The sequence below is a fragment of the Rhinolophus sinicus genome, linkage group LG11 (assembly GCF_036562045.2).
Source record: "Rhinolophus sinicus isolate RSC01 linkage group LG11, ASM3656204v1, whole genome shotgun sequence".
Taxonomy (NCBI): domain Eukaryota; kingdom Metazoa; phylum Chordata; class Mammalia; order Chiroptera; family Rhinolophidae; genus Rhinolophus; species Rhinolophus sinicus.
Window position 1 is genome coordinate 59208740 of NC_133760.1, and position 22723 is coordinate 59231462.

At 46.1% G+C, this 22723-nt stretch overlaps 1 protein-coding gene and 1 long non-coding RNA gene across 2 annotated transcripts in view; one reads left to right on the forward strand and one right to left on the reverse strand.

Annotated features, from left to right (window-relative positions):
* Positions 1–7805: 7805 nt before the first annotated feature.
* On the reverse strand, positions 7806–15525 carry LOC141567574 (ras-related protein Rab-19). The gene is made up of 4 exons (XM_074315287.1): positions 15400–15525; positions 13545–13768; positions 11590–11773; positions 7806–9257 (listed from the first exon to the last, which is right to left on the reverse strand). Exons 1-4 carry the CDS (start codon positions 15452–15454, stop codon positions 8989–8991), a joined length of 732 nt encoding a protein of 243 aa, XP_074171388.1. The 5' UTR covers positions 15455–15525; the 3' UTR covers positions 7806–8988.
* The window catches only part of LOC109439906 (uncharacterized), a 29438-nt gene continuing 20478 nt past the window's right edge, over positions 13764–22723 (forward strand). Inside the window, exons 1-2 of the long non-coding RNA XR_012490342.1 lie at positions 13764–14883; positions 15280–15918. This is a non-coding gene — a long non-coding RNA (uncharacterized LOC109439906). The remainder of the gene's footprint in view (positions 14884–15279; positions 15919–22723) is intronic.

Sequence of the window (22723 nt, forward strand, 5' to 3'; positions counted from 1 at the left end):
GTTGTCTTTCTGTTTTGTGTAATGTGTTGTTTGAAATATGCATAACATTTCTTTCATTGACTCATTGATCAGTTCAAGTAGTCAAATTTCTGTGGAGATAGTTTCATTGAGAAAAGTGACACCTTGCCTAAGACGTCTAGCCTGCTGAGAAATATTTGAGACATAAAGAGGGAAACCTTACCAGCTGGGATCATCAAAACCGTCTGCGTTAGACTTGGCGGGAGTGACTCTTAGGCCGTCCTTGCCAGTCAGAGGCACTGCCAGTGGCCGCTGCCGTACACTTGACTTGGGCCCCCTTCATACCCGCCAGCAGCAGGTAGGCTACAGCCGACTGCAGTTTGAAAAGCTGGTTTTTTTCCTAATTAGTCTGAATTTTATTAATAAACCATTTTGCTACGCCTACGGGAGAACTTCAGTGACCTTTTGCGGTGCTTATTGCATCTTAGTTTTAATATTTATGAATTTGTACTGTTGAAGATGTTTCCACATCTAGGAACTGCGTGTTGTGACTTACTGTAGTCATGGTAACAGCGGTCAATGCACTGAGCAGTCATCCTGTCAGCTCATGTACCAGCTGCTCCCGTCCAGAAACTTCAGCTGCTCCCATCCAGAAACTTCAGCTGCTATGATGAGGCCGTGCTGGGGATCTGAATTCGGGAGAGACTTAGAAGCCGCCCCCACTCCTTGGTGTCTGGAAAACAGGAAGCGGCTCATCAGTAGCTGCCCTGTTGGCATATCTGAGTCACCGGTGGGAGAATATAACGGTCTAGGCATGACTGGGGGCGCTAAGAGCTTCTGGGGTTGAGGTAGGTTTGTGTTTGGAGCAGCTCCCCTTGCATCTTGGGAAAGGCAGTGGAAGTCCACGCTAGCCAATCTGGAACGTGTGTTGCTACCTTGTCAACTGTCTGCGTTGAGTGGGCCCTTGGTGTGGCTGCCAGTTGCAAAAAGGGTCGGCACCAGCGCTGACAGGTAGAGTCGCCCTTTCTCGCACAAAGCTACAGTCGCAGCCTCTTTCCTGTCACCACACATAAGTGTTTACATCTGTGACTGACTCCTGCGGACACTCACTGCATCGTTTAAAAAAATGGGGGAAATGGTGAAGCAAATATTGCCCAAGATTTGGGGAAGGGAGGAGGTACGATGTTGATAGAAGGCGTTTGTCGTCATCACGGTTGCTCCTCCCCAGATTTCCAGGTCTCTGCTTTCTGGGTGCACAGGAGAGCTGCAAAGCCCATCGAACTTTCTTAGGCTGATGAGAGTGAGCAGAAGTGACATATTGCCAGATGACAGTCTCAGGAAGCTGTCCGGGACTTAACCTCATTCTCCCCTTTTCCATGGCAACTGATGTCTGAGAAGGTGGCTGTTCCACCAGCCTGGGGGCAGAGGGTGAGAACGGGGAGCAGGGCACCCTGCTGACTTGAGAGACATAAACTATAAACCTGTGGGTGCAAAGCCATGGAGATTGTGGATTTTTGTTGTCATAGCATAACAGCCTACCCTGTATTGAAATCATCTGTTGAGCTCATAAGGAAAATTAAATAAATATGTATCTGAAATAGTGAATTTATAATATTCAGGCTCTATTCAAGGTAATGAAGTACATTGTATTGAACGGATTTTATGGTTTAAAATCACTGCATGGTATACAGACGTTAGTAGGAAAAACATTACAAACTACTTGCTTTTTTGCCTACCCTTTGATATTATTACTAAGGGAAATACATATTTTTTTATAAGAATGAGATTTTGTGCTATGGTTTTAAAATACGTGAGCAATTATTTAAAGAGTTGTAAATAGGGAAGCTAGAAGATAAGTTTCTAAACAGCCCTCAAACACTAGAAGCAGTTTCTGAGGGTTTTTTTTTTTTTTTTAACCTGGGTTTCATAGGCTTGAGCAGCAAAGGGATTTATCCCTTAAGTGGGAAAAGAACTTTAAAAGACAGTAAATCCTTTGTAAGTTATATCTGAAGTGATTAACAGTATCACTGTCGCCCACAATGGTTACGTTTTATGACTTTCCACAGCCTCTAGGACTTCACAAACATTGAAACAGGCTTACATTTTAGATAAAAGAAGTGCTGTGTAGCAAATCATTTTAACAAAACACTTACTTGTTTGTATTCAATGACAGGAAGAGATCCTTTGCTGACCATAGAAAATACCCAAGATCTTACTTCAGCAGAACTCACCAGGTCTTTATTGCAGCTCCCTCATCAGTGCATAGAAGAGACACACCATGTGGTCCCTGAACAAATAAAAAAGTACTTTCAGGTTCTAGTGAAGCGGTTAGTTTCCTTGTAATCAAGCTTATTCCCCTCCGTAAACACTTAGATGTTGGCTCCCAGATGGCTCTACGGACTCCTGTCTTTGTCAGTAGTGAACATAATCTAAAATGTGCAACTGGATTTCTAAGAAGATTTGTTTCAAGGAAGACTGCTTTTTGGTGATGAGTTTGCCATCTTAACCAGGGCTTGTTTTTACTGATGTAGACAGGTGCCTTCACTCACGTTCTTCCCCTGCCTTTGCCGTCCATTGAAACTGTTGATGGACAGCATTTTTCATAAGATGAAGGCAACCATTTCTTCTACAGATATTTGAGTCTCTGCCAGGCATTGTGCCAGCACTGGATGCTGGGAGCACGGATGCGGTAGAAACTGTTCCTCTAAACCGTCCCTGGGATCCCCTCCATTTCCCAGACTTCTTTGCACATGAATTGATGTCATGTGACCCACTCAGACCTCCTGCTGCCTTGGAGATGTTGGAGCCCACACACTGAATCTGCAGTTACAAGATGGAGGGGTCTCTACCATGACTTAAAAAGAACTACCATTTAAGGGGTGCATACAATGTACCAGGCCCTGCACTCACCGGTTTTTAGTTCTCACTGTATCTTTACAGCAATCTGAGGTAAGTGGTATCTGGTTTACAAGGGAAGCGCCTGAAGCGTAGCTGAAGTCCTTTGCCTGGAGTTTTCACAGCTGATAAGCTGTGGAGCTGACTTCAAATGTACGTCCTTCTGATTAGAGGCCGACGTGAGACGACTGTGCCAGGTGCAGTGGGCTTCATTCATCGTCCTCATTCCACCAAAAGTACGTTGTCGTCGGTCCCCAGTGTCGTGCCTGCTAAAATCCGGTATTGCAGGCAACTTTTCTTCATTTCCTTGGCTTCTTATAGTTGGCACAATTGCTCTGTTTTCCCCAATCTTGAATGTTACCTTACACCAAAGTTACTCCAGTTGTTCATGGTCAAGGACCAGTTGTCTTTTATTTTTTATTTCCAACCCATCACGGGCCACTACTTTCGAGAAAGACTAGAACGACGACGTGAAGAACATCCTCCTCAGTACAATCCCGAAGTTGTGATTGGATTTGACAGACATAAAGTTGCGTGTTGCGGCAATGCCAGATCCATAGGGAAATTTCTAAACGCTCTCAGTTTCTGCGCTGCCTTGGCCACAGACCGGAAGAGTGTGCAGACCATTCCTGGAGCAGCGTTGGTTGTCACCACCTTTCTGGTTTCTTCTGAAGTGCTGGCTCCTCCTGGTCCCCTAACTATGGGCATTCCTTAAGGTCCCAGCCGGGCTCTTCTCTGCTCTCATTCACCCTTGCTAAACATTCATCCTACCAACAAACTTGAAGGAGTTTCCATACGTAACTAAGCTAATTACGCCATAGCACCTGCCGTAAAGGAGGTTACAGTCTAGTGGAGGAGCTCAAGGGACATACACATTGTGGGGTGTGATAGTTTGTTACCAAAACAATGACAGTCTTAGGGTGTCACCTTTTCCCCTCAGGCCTGGCCTTTTATCAGGTACTCGTCTCAGTTCTAGATATCGCGGATACCCCAACTCCCCCTTCACCCTCAGTTTCCTAAAACTGAAAACCATGCTTTCCTCAGGTTTGATCCAACCCCTTGGCTTCATGCATTTCTATCAACAGCATCATATAATTCCCTTTCTCAAGATCCTTAGGGACATTTTGCTTTCTATAGGAGCAGGATCAAATTCACCAGCCTCTCTCTCTCCTGGGTTCTTCAGAGTGACCCACGTGCCCCCATGACATTCTAGCACACACCTCTTCCTCACCCCTAAGCACTGGGCTTTGTCCTGCCTCCTGTGCTTTCTATTCACACACAACCTCTTTTTCACGCTACCCAATCCTTTGTCACAGGGCCGGCGGAGGTCCTGAATCCTCCAAGACGTTTTCCCAGATCATTTCAGCCAGCCCTGGTGCTTTTCTCCCTGTCCTGATACTGTTCCTCTGACAGTTATTCTGGCCACTAACCTGCAATATTATTTCACTTTAAATGTGTAAACTTTGTTCCTGCTAAATATTGAATTCTTTTAGGTCAGGAAACTTTCTGATACTTCTTTTTTTAACCCTCCACCCTTAGGACAAATACAGGGATGCTGAAGCTGAGCGAGGGAAACAGCCTGCTTTTGATTAGCAGAAACTTGCCGAAAGCAGTAGGGCTTCTTTGGCTTTTCCACGTCTGCTTTAAATCTCTGTGGTCAGTGGCCCCTAAAGTTTTAGGTGCTGAGCATGGAGAGCTGGTGGGAATCACAGATCAGTTCTGTCTGTGATGCCCCAGTGTCAGGCTGTGAATTGGCTGGTGAGAATCGCTTTGTGCTCTGAAGTGATTGCAAAAAGTACTGGATCCTAGTGCAGACCTGCTGAAGCACAGCTCTGGGGCTGGGGCCTGGGACTGGGAATTGCATGGTGGGAAGGGCTGTGGCCCATCCTAAGTGCAGCCAGGATGCAGACGTGTCCTCTTTTTTCAGTGGAGAATATTAAAGCCCCCCAAAGAGGAAATGACTTGCCAGGTTCATATTGTAAAGGCCAGGGCAGGGCAGGACTTAAACATCCTGTGCATGTTATTTTCATTTATTTTTATTTATGTTAGGACATTGCTGAATGTTAAAATTACCTGTATTTGGGTTTGGAAATAAATAGACACTAAAATTTAGAGAATCATATGCAACCCAAACACGTGATCTGATAGGGCGAACGCCTGTATTCTGTGCTTAAGTCACTGGTTTGGTGTGTTTTTTTTTAACTTATAAATTTTACTTTATTTATTGATAGGTTGATTTTTAAACTGTTATTTACTTTATGTGTGTTTCTCCAGGACCCATCAGCTCCAAGTCAAGTAGTTGTTTTAATCTAGTTGTGGAGGGCTCAGCTCACAGGGTCCATGTGGGGATCGAACCGGCAACCTTGACCCCATAAATTTTATTTTTGCATTTGGAACTTTGTTTCTAAAGTAGATGAGAAGGTTTCAGGCTGCTATTTGCAAGGAACTTTTAAAAATGTTAACACATTTTGCGTGGCTAATTTATATTCGCAGTAAGTGAAAAACTAATTGGATCTAATCATCACTCAGTGGTCTCTTTTAAATGGTGGTCTTTCAGCTTCTAGAGACATCCTGACGCACTATAAGAACAAGTACATGCAAGTAGTAATGGGAAGTAAAATGATCATCAGTAAATGGAATTTTTGTGTCACGCAATGAGCGATCTCCGGATGATTCTGTAGAATTATCACCTATTCTGTGCTCTGGACTTTCACTTCAGCTTCCAGTGTTTAGCAATTATTTGGGGGTATAAAACAATGTATGGCCAAGAATAAAACAAAAGAAACTCTGATGTCTAAACCACCTTAGCAGCGAGCTGTCCGCTGAATGGTAGACCAGCTACGTGAATCTCGTGAGCATGTGTACTTGTTCACGCAATACGTGATCACAGGCTCTTGAACAGCTTGATATTTCTGAAAATGAAGAATGGAAGCAGGCGCTATTAGTGCCTTTCATGATACGAACCCCAGAACCTCTCCTCTGTCACCCGGAGGTTTGCAAACCACCCTCAGGGCACACGATGAGCTGCTTTGCGGAGCTCTTCCCTGTGCTCTCCATCTAACTCACCCCGGTGCTGGAATGGCTCAGCTCCTGGCTGACAGAATAGCCTGGTTTGCCTTGGGTCACCATACAACCTTGACGAGAGTGAACCCAAGTTTCCACGTCATCCCTGATCAGAAGGACGTGGACTCAGGCTGGGCCTGGCGTGTTTCAGGCACAGCTCCCCGATATTCCCCTGCAGTCAGGTAGCACTGGCCTCGTGCACCCACCAGCTACCCTGTCTCTATCCCTCCCCTCCCCACTCGTCCTCTCCCCTTGGGCTTCTTTTATGATGTTGACATGTACGTATGCGAGTAGGCCTTGGAATGAGTCTCTTTCTCTCTGTGTGTGTGTGTGTGTGTGTGTGTGTGTGTGTGTGGAGGATGAGGAGAGGTTACTGTGGTAGAGCCCAGCTCTGATGCTGGTGATTATCTGAGGGGGACCGTAGCGTAACTGCTAAGAGGGCTTTGGACCCGGATGTTTGGGTCTGCGTCCTGACTCGGCCACGCACTGGCTGTGTGGCCTGAATCTCTGGGGGTGGCATTTCCTTACTTTAGAAACAGGAATCGTAAATAGAACCTACTGTAAAGATGGCTGCCAGGATGCACTGAGTTCGTATATATAGTGTGTGGTCCCGTGCTGGGCGTAGAGTAATTGCTGTTTGTGTTTGCTGTTATTAATACTATGATACTAATAGTCCTATTATTATTGATAGATCTTTCCAGAAATAGAGTGGGGAAGAGGTCAGGAATAATCTATGAACAATGAAATACTAACTGAAAGGTTTTCTCACACATGGAAACGTACTTGACAGTAGCAGACATTTAAAACCTTTTTATTCTTCCACAGTGTCCATTTTGGAGCTTAATTTCACATAAGCCACTTAATACCAACCATACCACTTGTGGGATGAAAGGAAAATGCCAGAATTCAGTTAATACGCAGTTAATACGAGAGCTGTAAAGCCGCCTGCCTGTCACACTTCACAGCGCCCGGGACCATGGTGCACAGCCTGAGAGACTCCTGTGCTTCTTTCTCATGCCGACCTTTGGGGGCGCTGGTCCACTGAGGCCGCTGCACTGGGAGGCCCTTCGCATCTCTTTCCAGTGTACTTGAGGGTTTCTGCGTTGGCCCTGTAATCCCACCAGAAGCCCAGGCTGGCCAATCATGGCTTACCGGTTTTCAGGTGACCTTGTTCTCACATGTGTGACCTGTTGGTAGGAATGTTTAATTCCAGATCATCCCCAGAGGCATAATCCTAGAGGGTGATGAGGTTTGCAGAGTATTGGTTGTGCAGAGAAATGATGGACAACTGGTGTGAGCCATGAATCTCACCTGTCTGCTCTGCTCACTCTCTCCCCTGATTTACTCCATGTTTCTTTCCCTACGTAGCAACTCTCTCCCTGTTACCTCCCATGAAAATACGCTGGTACCGACTTCCTGACCAGACTTGTGAGTTCCTGCTCCCTGTCACCCTTTAGAACAATAACATTCTTGTGAAAAAGGCTCATCTGCTTTAATGCATTTCTTCTCTCTGGTATATAACTTGATTTCCCTCATATTTTCTAAATGGTCGCTTGTTCATTTTAACACTGAATGCATATTGAAATGAATTAACATGTCCTTAATTCTCTGTGATCTCGCGCTGGTCCTCACCTAACCTCTGTGTCATCATGGTTCTTAAGTTTCAATGTGGGGAAGAATCACCTGGCAAGTGTGGATTTGGGAAAAGATTCTGATTCAGTCAGTCAGTGTTGTGTCTCAAGAATCTGTAACAAGCATCCCCTGGCCCCTTGCAAATGTCTGGCTGGTGAACGACACTGTGAGAACCATCAATCTGTTGTATTGTCCAATAAGTGGTATGTGACATCCGTCATTTCAGAAATTATTTACAAAGTAAAAACAAAAACAGGTGAAATGTTAACGTATTTTATTTAACCTAGGATATGTAAAATAACATTTCAACATACAGTCAATATAAAAATTATCAGGGAGATACTTTTTTTGGTACTAAGCATTTAGCATGTGGTGTGTATTTTATACTTAGAGCTCATCTCAAATTCGAATTAGCCGCATTTCAAGTGCTCAACAGCCACACTCCGCCTGTGAGTCTCAGAGGCCTGTGCATGGTGATGCTAAAGGCTACAAATACCTGGGGACACTCACATGGGCCGAGGAAAGGCCCCCACAGACACTTCCCTGTTTGGAGCCAGTGTTGTGACTAGACCAGCCCTTGTGGTTCTTATTATGACTGCAAGACACACCTCAGCAACAACCATCCGGGAACTTTGAAGAAAACACGGTGTGTTACCCACATGTTTTGGAGGGTCAGTGGCAAGTTCAGGGCCACACAGCAGTGTTACTGTTGGTTTGCTGGTCATCTATAAGCCAATTTAATTTCAATTCAGAAATGACATCTGATCTACCTCCTAATTTGGTGTTTTAGGAAGAAATTGTAGACACCTCCCACATCCTAGGAGGGTGGTCAATTGACCCACGTAGGATAAAGTGAAGTCCAATGCTCTCTCCATCACATGGCTCCTGACCCTTTGGCAAGATGGTGTTAATGGTCTTTATGTCCAATGGCTTTGCTCCCCAAACTAAAACCCTGAGGTGTGAATGTCAGGAGCCACATGTCAACAAATTCTGGTTTAGCTCTGCAGGCTTTCCCCCCATCCTCCCAGGCCCGAGCCATTTTAAAATGTTCCGGAATGTTCCAAACATCCTCTCCCCTCTCTTGATACTCCTATTTGTTTCTCACTACCCTCTTCAAGCGAGAAACAAAATTCAGTAGAAACAGTTGAAGGGTTGGGGAGCCAGAAAAGTTTGAAAAGATGAAAAAGAGCAAACCTCCTCTTCCTACCTACGTGCCTTAAGTCCAGGGCAAAATCAAGAAAGATCGTGGCGTCCCCTGTCCTCAGTTACGGCCTCTGGAGTGAATGGAGGCAGATGTGCTGCCCATCCAGGCGAGAAGGATGGAAGACTAGCGGCCAGTCGACGCCTGAGTCTGAAATGCTACCCAGAGGACACTAGGTATCCGGATACCGTTGGTTTCTGAGGTGGCCTGTGGTGGGTGCAACTGCTTCGTGCTCATATTCAGCAAGTGCAGCGGGTCTTTTCACTCGGCCTCTGGGCCATAAGAACTGGACTGGAGTCCAGCGAGAGGTTGTTCTGGGCGCTCTCTCCATACAGGTGGAGGCTGTTGCGGGCGATCAGCTCCCTCGCCATGAGCACGAAGACTTCATCGATGTTCTTAGACTCTTTGGCAGATGTCTCCAAAACCGCAAGGAGGCCATACTTCTCGGCCAGTGTGCAGGCTTCCTCAAACAGAACGCGCCGTTTTTCCGACAGGTCACATTTGTTCCCTGCAAGCAAGGGTAACGAAATATTCCATTGAGTAATTCACCCCGGTTTTTAAAAAATGTACTTTTAGGGGCTGGGCCGGTGGCTTAGATGGTTGGAGTCTGTGCTCCTAATGCCTAAGGCTGCCGGTTTGATTCCCACATGGGCCAGTGGGCTCTCAACCACAAGGTTGCTGGTTCGACCCAAGGGATAGTGGGCTGTGTCCCCTGAAACTAACAATGGCAAATGGACCTGGAGCTGAACTGCGCCCTCCACAACTAAGCCTAAAAGGACAACAACTTGACTTGGAAAAAATCCTGGAAATACACACATCACCAAAGTTTCTGGTCCCAGAAGGACCTTTGGGTAAGAAGTGAAAGGAGAGAGGAGGCATCTCTTCCTCCCCCGAGAAGGTAAATTTCTCTCCATGTGGGAAACTGCCTCTTGGCTTCACTAATCTCTCTTTTCTGGTCCTGCCAGGTGGGCAAGACACAGCCCCTCTGAAAAATGAGGTGATTACATTGGAGGGGCATGTGCTTTGGCAGTGGGCTGTGGAATCTGGGCTTTTGATCTGATGCAGCAGGAAGGGGGAGCCCAGTCTCGGCTCTGGAATGACTTGGCTTTTTAATTAGGAGAAACAGAGTGAGTCCCAAACAGCACGTCTTCAAGTCTGTGTGTAAGATGGGGGCTCAACTACCAATCAAAACAGCAACGACTTAGGGGAAAGAAACTGGTTCTGAAATAACAAGTCCTTTCTGGAGCCCTGATAGTAACGGGAAGAGGGCTGGGTGTGCAGTGACTGCCACAGCCCATCCTGGCCAGGCTTTGCATCCTGTGCCTGCCTCCTCCATCGGGCTCTGCTGCTTGGTCCAGTCCAGGGTGGGCACCTTGCCCCAGGCCTGCTGTCCTCAGGTCGGCTTTGTCATGGAGAGAAGGAGCGGGGAATGGGATTTGCGTTCTGAGAAATGTGAGCTAGTGGATACTGAGAGAATGGGGGCGTTGTGGAAGGGCAGGCAGTGGGGTGATGCTTTGAGTGATTCAGTGAGGGGGGTACAGGGGTGAGAGAGTGCGGCAGGCCCACATTATCCTGCATGTGAGAATCATTCTGAGACAGAGGAAATAGATGCACAACAGAGGGCAAGGGGGCTGGGTCACAGAGTCCACCCCAGAGAGGGGGATCCCCAATTCCTGCTCGTCGGTGGGTGGCCAGGCTGCACTGTGGTTTCTGCTCTGGCTGGTGCTTGATTGCTGGCTTTTCCTAGGTCCCAGGGACGCGCTCCCTTACCATGACCCCCCATTATTTGAGAAACATAAATGAGTTAGTTCCTTGAAAATAACAAACCTTCTAGAAAAGAAATCTTATGCCTTATTAAGCACTTACAATGTGTCGGGCACTGCTAAGCAATTAGTATACATTATCTCATTAAATTCTTACATCCCGCCCAGTATTAATCCCATCTTATAGGTGAGGAAATTAAGGCTCAGAGGGTAACTGGCCACAGAGCTAGAAGGTGCTTCTCAATGGATAAATAATCCATTAGACACGGTATGTTTAGCTCATTCTCGGTCTGCATATTTGCGTATGATTCTCTCTAGGATCCTGTTAAAATGAAGACTGATTGGGTATTTCCAGGATGGGCCTGAGATCACGCACGTTTAACAAACTCAAAAGCGGTGCTGATGTCGCCGGTCCTCAGACCACACTTTGAGTAGCAAGGGCCTAAGCCAGCTGCCGAAATGAAGTGGCCACTTGGTAAGCAGTGGTGTAGTCAGAGGGAGGAAAAGGCAGCCCTGCTCACAAAACTAACACTATGGAGAAGTGACAGAAACGTTAACGCTTTCCTGAATGTACAACAGGACGTCTCACATCTCAAGCTGTGAGCGCACGTTGTGTACTTGCAGTTGCTGTTAGTTTTGGTGTTGGTCCTTAAGATTCACTTAGGATGTTAACAGGTGTAAGATGTCATTCAAGGGTGTTGTCAGTCACAGTTACCTAAGGGGTTCCCTTGGGGACCTGGAGCCATTTGACTGTGAACTTCAACCTACACAGTACTTCCTGTGTGGTCTACACAGAGTGTGCAGTGAATCAGCTGCGGTGTCCCTCGCATAGAGGTCTGGGACCCATCTCAGGTCCCCAGAATGAGAAACTCTAGGGAGGGGCCTTGGAGTCTGTGTTCTTCAGTTCACACCCACACCCCCAATTGTGAAGTGAACCTGATGGGAATTTCTGGCCAGATGCTTACTGAGGTCCTGTCCCCCACTTGTACTTTTTATCGTTTCAGAAACATATGAAAAGCTCACCATCAGCAGAGGCGGCCAGAAATGCAGACTTTAAACCCTTTGAAAACGACATACCGATCAGCATAATGACCAAGTTCGCTGCTCCGTATTTTTCTATCTCATGAATCCAGTGAGGAACGGACTCGAAGGTGGACTTTCGGGTGAGGTCGTAAGCGATGATGGCCGCGTGGGCACTGCGGTAATAGCTTTGGGTGATGGTCCGGAAGCGCTCCTGGCCGGCCGTGTCCCATACCTGCATCTGGAGAAGGGTAGAAAAGGGTGTGGCCTCAGGAGTTCCCATGTCTGATGGGAACTTGCTCACTTACGTTGTCTGAAAAATACAGCTGCCTGGGTCTCCCTCACTTCTAGATATCCAGATTCCGTAGGTCTGGGCTGGGCCCGCAAATCTTATTTTCCAGTTTCTCCCTAGGGCGAATTTGATGGGCATTTGGTTTGGGGACCAGCACGTCAGGGACACGAGAGAGGGGGAATCCACTGTCCTGGGGTCTGGTGTGGTTTTGCCTTCTCACCTCAGTCATCCCTTCGTCCAGATTTTGGGGTTTAATCTTTTGAGCCTGCCCACTGATAGTAACACTGGCAAAGGTGATGGCATTGGCGGAACTGTTTTGGTTTCAAAGGACGACTCAGCTGTTCATGTTTAGGAGTGTCCTCATAGTAACACCTTCCAAATTACCATTCCAAGCAATGGCGCTGCTGTGTACACCCTGCAAAAGTGTCTCAGGGTGTCTGTTCCTTCATACCCTCACATTATTTCCAAAATTTATTTTTTAAAGTTTGCAAACAGGCACAAAGCTAGAGAGACTGGAACAGTGAACACTCATGTACCCATCATCCAGATTTAATAATTATCAAGAATTTGCTGCTCTTGCTTCATCTAGTCCCTTTTGTTGATCTATTTGAGGTATTATTTAAAGCGAATCCCAGACCTCATGTCACTTCCTCCTGACTTACATTAATACACATCCCTATAAAAATTGACATTTTCTTTCATAACCACAATGCCGTTATCACTGCTAATAAACTTTTCAAAAATCCTTTAATATCATTTAATACCCAGCCTATATCAAAAGTTTCCTAATTGCCTTCAAAAGGTCTTTTTACTTTTGTTTTTATTTACTCAGGATCCCAAACTAGATCCATTTATTACATATTCAGCACCACTTTTGATCTTTTCTAATCAAATGGGTAACAGATAGTATCTCACTTTTTTATTTCTTTAATTATGAGTGAGGTTGAGCACCTTTACATCACTCCATAAATTTATGAGCTGGTTCTTATAAAATTTGTGAAATAGTAGTTCTGTTCACTCTGTGAATCACCTACTTTTAGTATTGGTTGTTGATCTTTTTCTTAGATATTTATCAGGGCGTTTTTCACATTAAAGAAATTAGCCCTTTTTTAAGTCCCATATTTGCAAATCTTTCTATCCAATTTGTCATTCATCTTTTGACTTTGCATACGGTATTTTTCATTTTTATTTTTAAGGAGGGTGCAGCTCCCAGAGGCCCATGCAGGGATCGAACTGGCTACCTTGGTGTTATTAATACCACACTCTGACCAACTGAGCAAACTGGGCACCCCTGATATTTTCGACTATGTAGAAATTTGACCTTTATATATAATTATCTATCTGAGATAGTTAGATTGAGCAATTCTTTTCTTTATGGCTTCTGGGTTCCTGACTTACTTGAAAGCTCAATTTCCTCATTCCACAATGATAAAAATAAATACACCTACGTTTTTTTCCTGGTACATTTACGACTTCATGTTTTATTTATTTATTTTTCTTTAAAAAAAAATTTTTTTTAAATTTATTGGGGTGACAATTGTTAGTAAAATTACATAGATTTCAGGTGTACAATTCTGTATAACATCATCTATAAATCCCATTGTGTGTTCACCACCCAGAGTCAGTCATGTTTTATATATAAACCTTTTATTCCTCAGGTATGTATTTCAGTGTTAGGAACCCTGGCTAAAAGAGGGGCCCGACCCTGTGTCCCTCTGACCTTCACTTTCTTGCCGTCGATCTCGAGGGAACGTACGGTGAAGTCCACCCCAATTGTGTTCTGCTGTGTCTCTGTGTAGACCCCAGATTTGAAATGCTGCACCACACATGTCTTCCCCACGTTGGAGTCCCCGATGAGGATAATCTTGAACAAATAGTCAAAGTTCTCATCTGCTGCCCTGGCCGAGTTGGAGAATTGCATGGTTCTTGCCACCTCGAATGGAGCTAAGAAAGAAAGAAGGAAGTCAGCATCTCTACAAGGTGCCGGCACTGTACTGGGCTCTTGGGGTCCTGGACAGGACAAGGCAGAGGGGGATCAGTGCTTTTGTAGAACTAACATCCTTGTAGGAAAAGGACACTAATTACTGGTCAGGTACAAGGAGCTTCCCCCACAAGCCCACACCTGTCTTTGAGGGGTTGACACTTTACGGTGTCCTCAGAAGGAAGAGGTTCTACCTCCATTCTCTGCTGGGCCCAGTACACAGTCTACACTGTCAGATGACAGCATTGATGGAGACCCTTGTCATAGAGACCAGGTGCTCCATCGAGTGTCCAGACAGCAGGAAGATGGCAGAAGAGGTGCCCACAGGAGTGTTTTAACTGGCATTCATCAGTTGGAGGACATGCCGTGCTGTCATCCTGTCTCCATGTCACATGGGAGCAGAGCTCTCAACTACTGAAGGCTGAACAGTCAGGCAGCCGGCAACAGGGACAGACAAGATGTGACTGAGAAGAAGTCAGTTTAGAGAAGAGTGATGTGGCCTTTTTTTCTGGTTTGCACCTCATTTTGCTTGACCAGGAAATTCAGATTTTGAGAACCTTCAAAATAAAAACTGGCTAGAATATTTATGGCATTATTTTAACATAGTTTGGAAAATAAAGTTTCTAATGACAGTGTTTCCCAAACTAACAAATTATATCAGAATCATTTGGGGAGATAATTAAAAATAAATATAATCCTGAAGCCCATCTCAGATCTGCTAACTATATTTTAAAACATGAGCGAACGCACGCGCGCGCACGCACACACACACACACACACACAGTCTCCAGGTTATTCTAATGATAAGGTTTGGGGAACACTGGCCAACACAATCACTCACCCGAAACTTTATTCCCACCTCAGCATCTATGCTGAGCTGTCCATTGTACTTCAATATCTTTGGTCAGGAGGAACTCACTACGTCCTACAAAATTCACTGTGCACGCTCAGCTCTAACTTACATGGCTTTGAAATCTATCTCTCCGGGGTTCCTCATGCTAAATGCCAGGTGCCAGCAGATTCCTATTCCACAGGACAGGCCATCAGATATTTGGAGCAACAAGCATATCCCCTCCAGGTAAATGTCCCCAGGTCCTTCAACTGTTCTTTCCCGGGATATTGGTTGGGTCTCTTCACCAAGGGTCTCATAAAAACACATGAAACCTAATCCCATTTGATGATGAAATGGGATGTGCGGCAGATTGCTCTTGCCGTGAGACACCCGTCTTCACTTCCCCCAGGTTTATTCTTTGGTTTTCTCTAAAGCCATAGAGCAGGACAAGTCTATCTCGTCATGCAAAGTGAAATGCACACTAATATCCAATCTGTATGTAAAAACCCTGAGGTTTAGGTGGAGGAAGGAGGATTCTGTACCTTTCTTGGACACCTCTGAAATCACCCATGGTTAAAGGACCCAGCAGACAGAGACATAATCTAACCACTTTGTTTTCTCCCTCTGACTTTTCAAATACAGAAAGCCATTCCACTTCCGGTGTCTTATCCCTATAACTTGAGCTGAAATCTTCCTTCCATGTTCCTCCCCCACCACGGAAGTCCTCAGGTTTCCACAGAAGCCCTCTTGAACTGAGCCTACCCGCCCTGCAAGGAGAAAGCTCGGTGTACACCCGCAGAGGCCCTCCATCCTCCATCCTGCATCCTGCAGCCCTCGCCTTCCAGCTTCACCTGTCGCTTACCTCTGGCTCTCTCGCCTCTGCAAGCAGGTAAGGTTTGCTTTCTCCTTGTTTTCCTTTTCAGCCCTCAGTGCCCCTTCTTCCTGCTGCCTCACTGCGTGGTGGGAACTGTAGTTCTGTCCCCAGGTGTCAGGTTTGGCGGCCTGAGAAAGTGAAAGGAAAGCCAAGCCCTCCCACTGCCCTGGAGCCCAGAGCTACCTTTGAGTACAAAGCACAGGTGAAGCGCTGGCCAGCACTCCTGCGCACTCAGCTCTCCCTCCGAATATTTGTCACTTTGCAAAGCCAAAGGAAAAGGACTAGCCAGTTAACTCTGCCAATACCTAGTAAGACACCCCCACCCCACCCCGTTCCTGCTTCCTACTCACTTTCTTTTATGCAGCCCTGGGCCCAGATTTTTTCTGGTGTTCCTTGTTTGGCTTGAGGTGGGGGCGTGGGGGCTAGTTGAGAGGACACTTTTTAACAGATACAGATCTGGGTCTCGAGTAATTTAATTGTTTTTGGACTTGAATAACTCTTTTTGATGAGCCACTGAGAGAAGGGAGGGGATCCAAAGAGGCGATTAAGAAACCAAAAGAGCTTTGAATTTGTACAGGAATAAAGAGATGGAAAAAAAGTTTGTTTCTCTCCTTCAAACAATCTACCACAGAACGAAGGTTAATTTCTTGGTCAGAGAAAATAAAGAATTTATTAATTCTATGCTGGCAGTGGAAGCACAAAGCTGAGGTGAATTTTCCTTACGTGTTTTTCCCCCTCAGAGTCTGGAAGAGTCACTGCTTCTCATAGCATAGGGACTAGATTTTCTCCACTATATATTATAGAATGTACCATGCAGGCAGTTAAGCTATAAGCACAATATGCAAATAAGAAACATCCAGATTGATCAAATATTTACATTGGTATCGTGTTTTCAGACCTATTAATGTGTCATGAAATCAATTTTTGTGGGTTGCAACCTGCATTTTTACAGGAGAGATTAGGAAAAATTTAGAATGTATCCCATGTTGTAAGGTCAGTATTGTTTGTGAAATGTTGGGTGAGTTGTACAAATGCATGTGTATATACTGGGGGTGATGTAAACTGTATTTCTGATTTCTGGCGGTTGAGGTCTAAAAAGATTGAGAAGCACTGAGAAAGAAGACAATGTGTTCACTATCCAGGAACACTTCTTTCTATGATTCCTTCAGATAACCTTTTAAATATAATTTATCTTATTCCAAATTCCATTCACAGATCAATTTTCAGGAACCTGTCTTTTGGGTAAGACAAAGCTGAGTCTGGCAGGTAGAGCAAGAAAGCAAAAGACAGTGCCACATGCCGCTGCTGCAGACGTCTGTTTTGAGAGCCACAGTCATAGGTCTGCGTCTTGGAAATGAAATGTAGGTTAGGACCCACCACAGATGTACTGGCGGGGGCAGGAAATGAAGCCCGTTAGATGTCAATGTCAAAGAGCTAGACGTCAAATGTTTTCTATTTTTGGTAATAGTTACTGTTAAGAAAGAAGTCAGCTGTTCCGACCCAGCACTTGGAGAACGTCTAGAAGTAGGAATCCAACGGTAAAATGTCTTGATGGTAATGGAAGCCAAGGAGAGATTCCGCCTTGAGGTTCAGATGAAGTTAGGATGAACTACGTGTGACAAATGCCCTGTCAATATCCTGAGGCCTGGGGCCTGGTGAATATCCTGAGAACATGCTAGTAATTGGTTGCATGGGCTTGGTTGGCTCTGTACAGGGGAGATTCCTTTCTGTCTTTGCAGCAATCTTTCAGCTGGTTTAAAGCTTAGGCAATAATAAAACTGTTCTGAGATCTCTTTTGAATTCGTTTCAACTGAACATTACGTCCCTCTTTGACTATCTAAAGGACTCTGTCTGAACATCTCTCAAGACACAAATTCTGTTCTGCATACATCATCGTTCCTTTTCTATCTCACCCCTTCTTTCAGATCTTAAACTTCGTTAGGGCAGGAATTGTTTTATCCATCTCTATTTCCTGAAGCACCACAGGGAAAGAGGGAAAAAGTGCTGTGAAAAATGAGGCTCAAACTGCAATCTGCCCTGGGTCACACAGCTAGTGATTGAAAGAGTCAAATTTGAATGCCAGACCCCCTGACTCAAAGCCCATGTTCTTTCCACCAGACTATTCCATGCTCCTTACCTTACAATCTTTAGGACAATACGTATTCAGAAAATCTGTAAGACTGAAAAAAAGAAAACCCCCACCGGTTTTCTAATGTACTACCTTTGTGGAGAGGTTTTCTGGGTTGGGAGAGTTTCTATTTTTAAAATTATATTTCCTCCACAGTTGAAAGCAAGCCCAGAAGGGTAGAGGACCTTCGTTGAGTTGTGTGCTCTAAGGCCTTTAATTTTTGCTTGAGACTGCCAGGACCTTAACCGTCATTTCTGGGTGGGTGAAATGGGATGTAGAACAGTGAATGACACTGGCAGACTAATAGCCCTGTGATATGGGCAACTGTAGTTAATTAAACGACAACCAAAGCTTATACTCTCATGTTAGATCAGTAGCAGCACATTACTTTCTGTAAAAACAAAGAGCAGAAAAAAGCTATTTGTAAAATGACGACCTGTACATCATTTCTCCTGATATTATATCTTATCTCTCCCTCACTGCTTTTTTCCTAACAATCCTGGCCAATATCCGCCCCCCCGCCCAGCAGCGGGGGCCACAGAGGCCTTCCCCACCTCTGGAAGCAGCCCGGGTCCACCTCGCCCGCCTGCCCTCGCGGTAGGACTACAACTCCCAGCATGCTGCGGGGGCAGGCGCGGGTCACGTGGGCGCCCGGAAACCCTGGGCGCGGCGTCGGGGTTGAGGTGGCGGTGGAGGCTTCCAGCAGGCGACGGAGGCGGCCGGCGGGCGAGGGTGCCCCGCGGAGTGACCGGAACGGGCAGAGAGAGCGCGGCGATTATTGCGGGTGTCGGGTGTGCAAACCGCGGCCGTGGGGTCCGAGCCGAGACGGGGCAGAAACCCCGCGTGGGGCGGGAATGGGGGCGCCGCGCGGAAGAACCGGTCCTCGGGGCCCCAGGAGACCGGAGGGCGAGGCGGAGATGGCGGTGGGCGGGGGCGACGGCAGGGCCGGCGGGTCTCAGGCTCCTTCCACCCCGGGTCGGGCCCGTGGGCCCCCGGGTGCTGCGGGGCCTCTGGGGGGCGGCGAGGACCGAGCGGGAGGAGGGCGGGGGCGGGGGGGTCCAGAGGCGAGTGGGCGGGGGCGGGGCTTGTGCGGGTTCGCAGTTAGACCCGGTGAGCGGCTGCTGTCAGGTGGCGGGGGGCTTCTGGACCTAAAGGAGAGGGTGTGGGGGGGATAACGGGCTTGGGTTTCGGTGAGTCCCGCGGTCTCAGGCGAGGAGTGCGGTCAGTTACCCCCCTCGTTCCCGCAGTGTTTGCAGAACGAGGTCTGGTTATTCCCACTGTTGACAGAGGATAATGGGAATGTGTCCCGGGGGCTTTTGGCGGTTCCCGAAATGTAAGATTGTAGGTGATGTCACGCTAACTTTTACTGAAACCTTAACACGGAGAAGCGTATGTTCCCGGGCTGAATAAATGTCGTTCTTAATTGCCATCTTGTTTCTTCATTGTCTTGGTGCTTGAATGATTTCTTTCCCGTTTGTTGGAGGTTTACTGTGTGCCATGCTCTGTACTAAGACTCTGTATGTATAGTTATCTTATTCGGTCTTTACATGAGGAGATTGAGGTTCAGTGAAGTTAAGTGGAAGGTCTTGGATCCCAGCTTGAATTTTCAGCGCCTTTATGTGGGCCACGTGTGGCTTTAGGTCACGTCATTCTCCTATGTGTCTTTGATTTCCTTCAGAAAATGACCCAGAAACAGTACTTTTGTAAAATTAAACTCAGTGCAAAGTCTTGTTGCTTTCCAGCTGTCAGGATCAACTGTATTACTGAACGTTCTGCTTTGTCCCTGTTTGCCAGGGATAAGGGAACGTCACAGCAATGACTGTTTACTGGAGTATAAGTCCTTTGTCTAGGAGAGGGAGAGATTTTATCTTGAAAACTAGTTGTGTTTGGAATGTGTTCAAAATACGAAGGAAGAGTGTGGTTCTGAGAACCCTGGTACAAGGTGAGAGTATTTTACAGATAAGTGCTGGGGATTTTGCATCTGTGGTAATGAAACAATTTAAGACAAGAGAAAAATTACAGAAAGATACGAGTTACAAATAAAAGGATTACGAGGTACAGGTAAACGGCTTCAAATGAGAATGTGGGATAAAAAAGACACGTGTATAAGTGTCGAGAGCATTGGGATGCTAAATTATACTAATAGGTGAACTCAGCTATCCATTTAATACTTTTTCACCTTCCTCTCTATACACTGAGGACACATAATCTTCATACTTTGCAAACATAAACACTGAGGTCTGGCGAGTGAAGTAATTGCCCATTTAATGACCTCATTTGGTTGTAGTGTGTAAGAGAACCACTATTGCTAACAAAGTGCGTTTTTTTCCATCCTGGATTTACAAGTATATCTCTAAGTTTAAGGTGAGATATTTCTAATTACTGTGTTTTACCCAACTTCGGAAATTTTGTATTTTAATCTTTTCCTCTTCTGCAGTGTAACCTAGGGACTAGGGTCAGGTCTGGGTATGAGTGTTCACTTTGTCTCTTAACAGAAACATACTCCTTTCTAAAATCTGTTTTCTCGTTTGTAAGATGTGAGAACTAAATGCAGTCATACCTGGCAGACGCCTGGCACAGTGCTTGGCCCTTTGCAAGCAGCCGGTGTTGACCGTTGGTCAAAGAATTCATCATTCCAAACATCTTGATTGATCATTCTCCATGCTCTGGTAGGTGCTCGGGGTACACCGTGTTCCCCGAAAGTCAGACCGGGTTTTGTATTCATTTTTGCTCCAAAAAACTCAGTAGGGCTTATGTTCAGGGGATGTCGTCCTGAAAAATCAGCAAGGGCTTATTTTCCTGTTAGGTCTTGTTTTCAGGGAAACACGGTAGCTGCGGACTTAACACAGGTAAAGCCACTGCTTTTATAGCGTTTACAGACAAACGATAAACTTGTAAGCACTTAAACCAGCTTGGGACAAATGCTGTGAAGGGAGGAAACAGAGAGAAATGAGAGGGGTCGTAACTGAGGGAGACCATTTCAAACAGGGTGATCCAGGCAGGTCCCCCTAGAAGATGACATTTGAGGACCAGCCAAGAAAAAGAAAGAGCAAGCCATTTGCAAAGAACCAGGAGAAGCATTTCAGGAAGCGGAATGGCAAACGCAAAGGGCTCTGTGGGTCCGGGACAAGAAGGGTTAGGAGTGGGGTGATTGTGGTGAGTGAGGGCGCGGGGCAGGTGAGGGTGAGGCAGGGTGCCAGGAGTAGGAAGGAATCGCCCCAGCTCCTCACCCGATCTACTGGCACAGGATGGGGAACCACCAGATGTGCAGTGGGAAGGAGACTGCAGTGTGGCAGCTGTAGGTGAAGATGTGGACGGTCCCCCAACCTCTGATCAGTGCAGGGAAAAATGGTGCAGAACAGTGTGTGTCATGTGCTCATTTGTGCACGTGTGAGTGTGACGGGGCTGCTCCTGGACCGTGTGCAGCCTGGGATGTCCTGTTGGGAACCTGGGGTGTGTGAGTTAAGGTATAGATCGGGGAGTCCTAGCGGAAAGCTGGGGTCCTACATGAAGGAGGGAGGAGAGCGAGGTGGGAAGTTTAAAGAGAGACGTGTGAAATCGTCTTGTCTCAGGGGTTGAGCAAGCAGAGTGATGAGGGAAGTGCAGGCTTGCCGGACAGCGTTGCCTGACCTTTGTGGTTTGCGGTTTTGAATCTAAAGAGTGAGAGCGGCCTGTGTGTGATTCTTTTCTCTGGCAAAAATCAGCTGCTTGGGCGCAGGGAAGGAGGACAGAGGCACGAAGAAAAAAGTCCCATAAAGGAGACAGTTTAGATTCTAAGTTGGTGCAGAAGGAAATGAGGACGAGAGGAGGATAATGGGTAACGGAAAAAAGGGTGATGTGACCGAATGGAGAGCCTCGCTGAGGCAAACATGACTGTTGGAGTGGGGAGTGTGGAAGGCAGCAGTTTTCTGGAAGGAAGGGATGTTTGAATTCATTTTGGGGAGGTGATTCAGTTACTGGTCATAACAGGGAGCGGGTGTGGAGCATGGAGTGGGTTTCTGTTGTGAGATAGAGGGAGAGCCTGGTGGTGGAGAGGACAGGAAGTGTGTTCACTATCCAGGAACACTTCTTTCTATGATCCCTTCAGATAACCTTTTAAATATAATTTATCTTATTCCAAATTCCATTCACAGATCAATTTTCAGGAACCTGTCTTTTGGGTAAGACAAAGCTGAGTCTGGCAGGTAGAGCAAGAAAGCAAAAGACAGTGCCACATGCCGCTGCTGCAGACTTCTGTTTTGAGAGCCACAGTCATAGGTCTGCGTCTTGGAAATGGAATGTAGGTTAGGACCCACCACAGATGTACTGGCGGGGCAGGAAATGAAGCCCATTAGATGTCAATGTCAATGAGCTAGACATCGAATGTTTTCTTTTTTTGGTAATAGTTACTGTTAAGAAAAAAGTCAGCTGTTCCGACCCAGCACTTGGAGAACGTCTAGAAGTAGGAATCCAACAGTAAAATGTCTTGATTGTAATGGAAGCCAAGGAGAGATTCCGCCTTGAGGTTCAGATGAAGTTAGGAGGAACTACATTTGACAAATGCCCTGTCAATATCCTGAGGCCTGGGGCCTGGTGAATATCCTGAGAACATGCTAGTAATTGGTTGCATGGGCTTGGTTGGCTCTGTACAGGGGAGATTCCTTTCTGTCTTTGCAGCAATCTTTCAGCTGGTTTAAAGCTTAGGCAATAATAAAAGTGTTCTGAGATCTCTTTTGAATTCTTTTCAACTGAACATTACATCCCTCTTTGAGTATCTAAAGGACTCTGTCTGAACATCTCTCAAGACACAAATTCTATTCTGTATACATTATCGTCCCTTTTCTATCTCACCCCTTCTTTCAGAACTTAACCTTCGTTAGGGCAGGAATTGTTTTATCCATCTCTATTTCCTGAAGCACCACAGGAAAAGAGGGAAAAAGTGCTGAGGAAAATGAGGCTCAAACTGCAATCTGCCCTGGGTCACAGCTAGTGATTGAAAGAGTCAAATTTGAATGCCAGACCCCCTGACTCAAAGCCCATGTTCTTTCCACCAGACTATTCCATGCTCCTTACCTTACATTCTTTATGATAATACGGATTCAGGA

What these genes read in the sequence shown, in the direction of transcription:
- LOC141567574 (XM_074315287.1), bottom strand. Translation starts at nt 15,454, where the DNA reads ATGGAGGATGGAGGGCCTCTGCGGGTGTACACCGAGCTTTCTCCTTGC. An exon ending in GCTTTCTCCTTGCAGGGCGG is followed by an intron (nt 13,769 to 15,399) that starts GTAGGCTCAGTT and finishes TTTCTTTCTTAG; the next exon opens with CTCCATTCGAGGTGGCAAGA. An exon ending in TCGACGGCAAGAAAGTGAAG is followed by an intron (nt 11,774 to 13,544) that starts GTCAGAGGGACA and finishes ACCCTTCTCCAG; the next exon opens with ATGCAGGTATGGGACACGGC.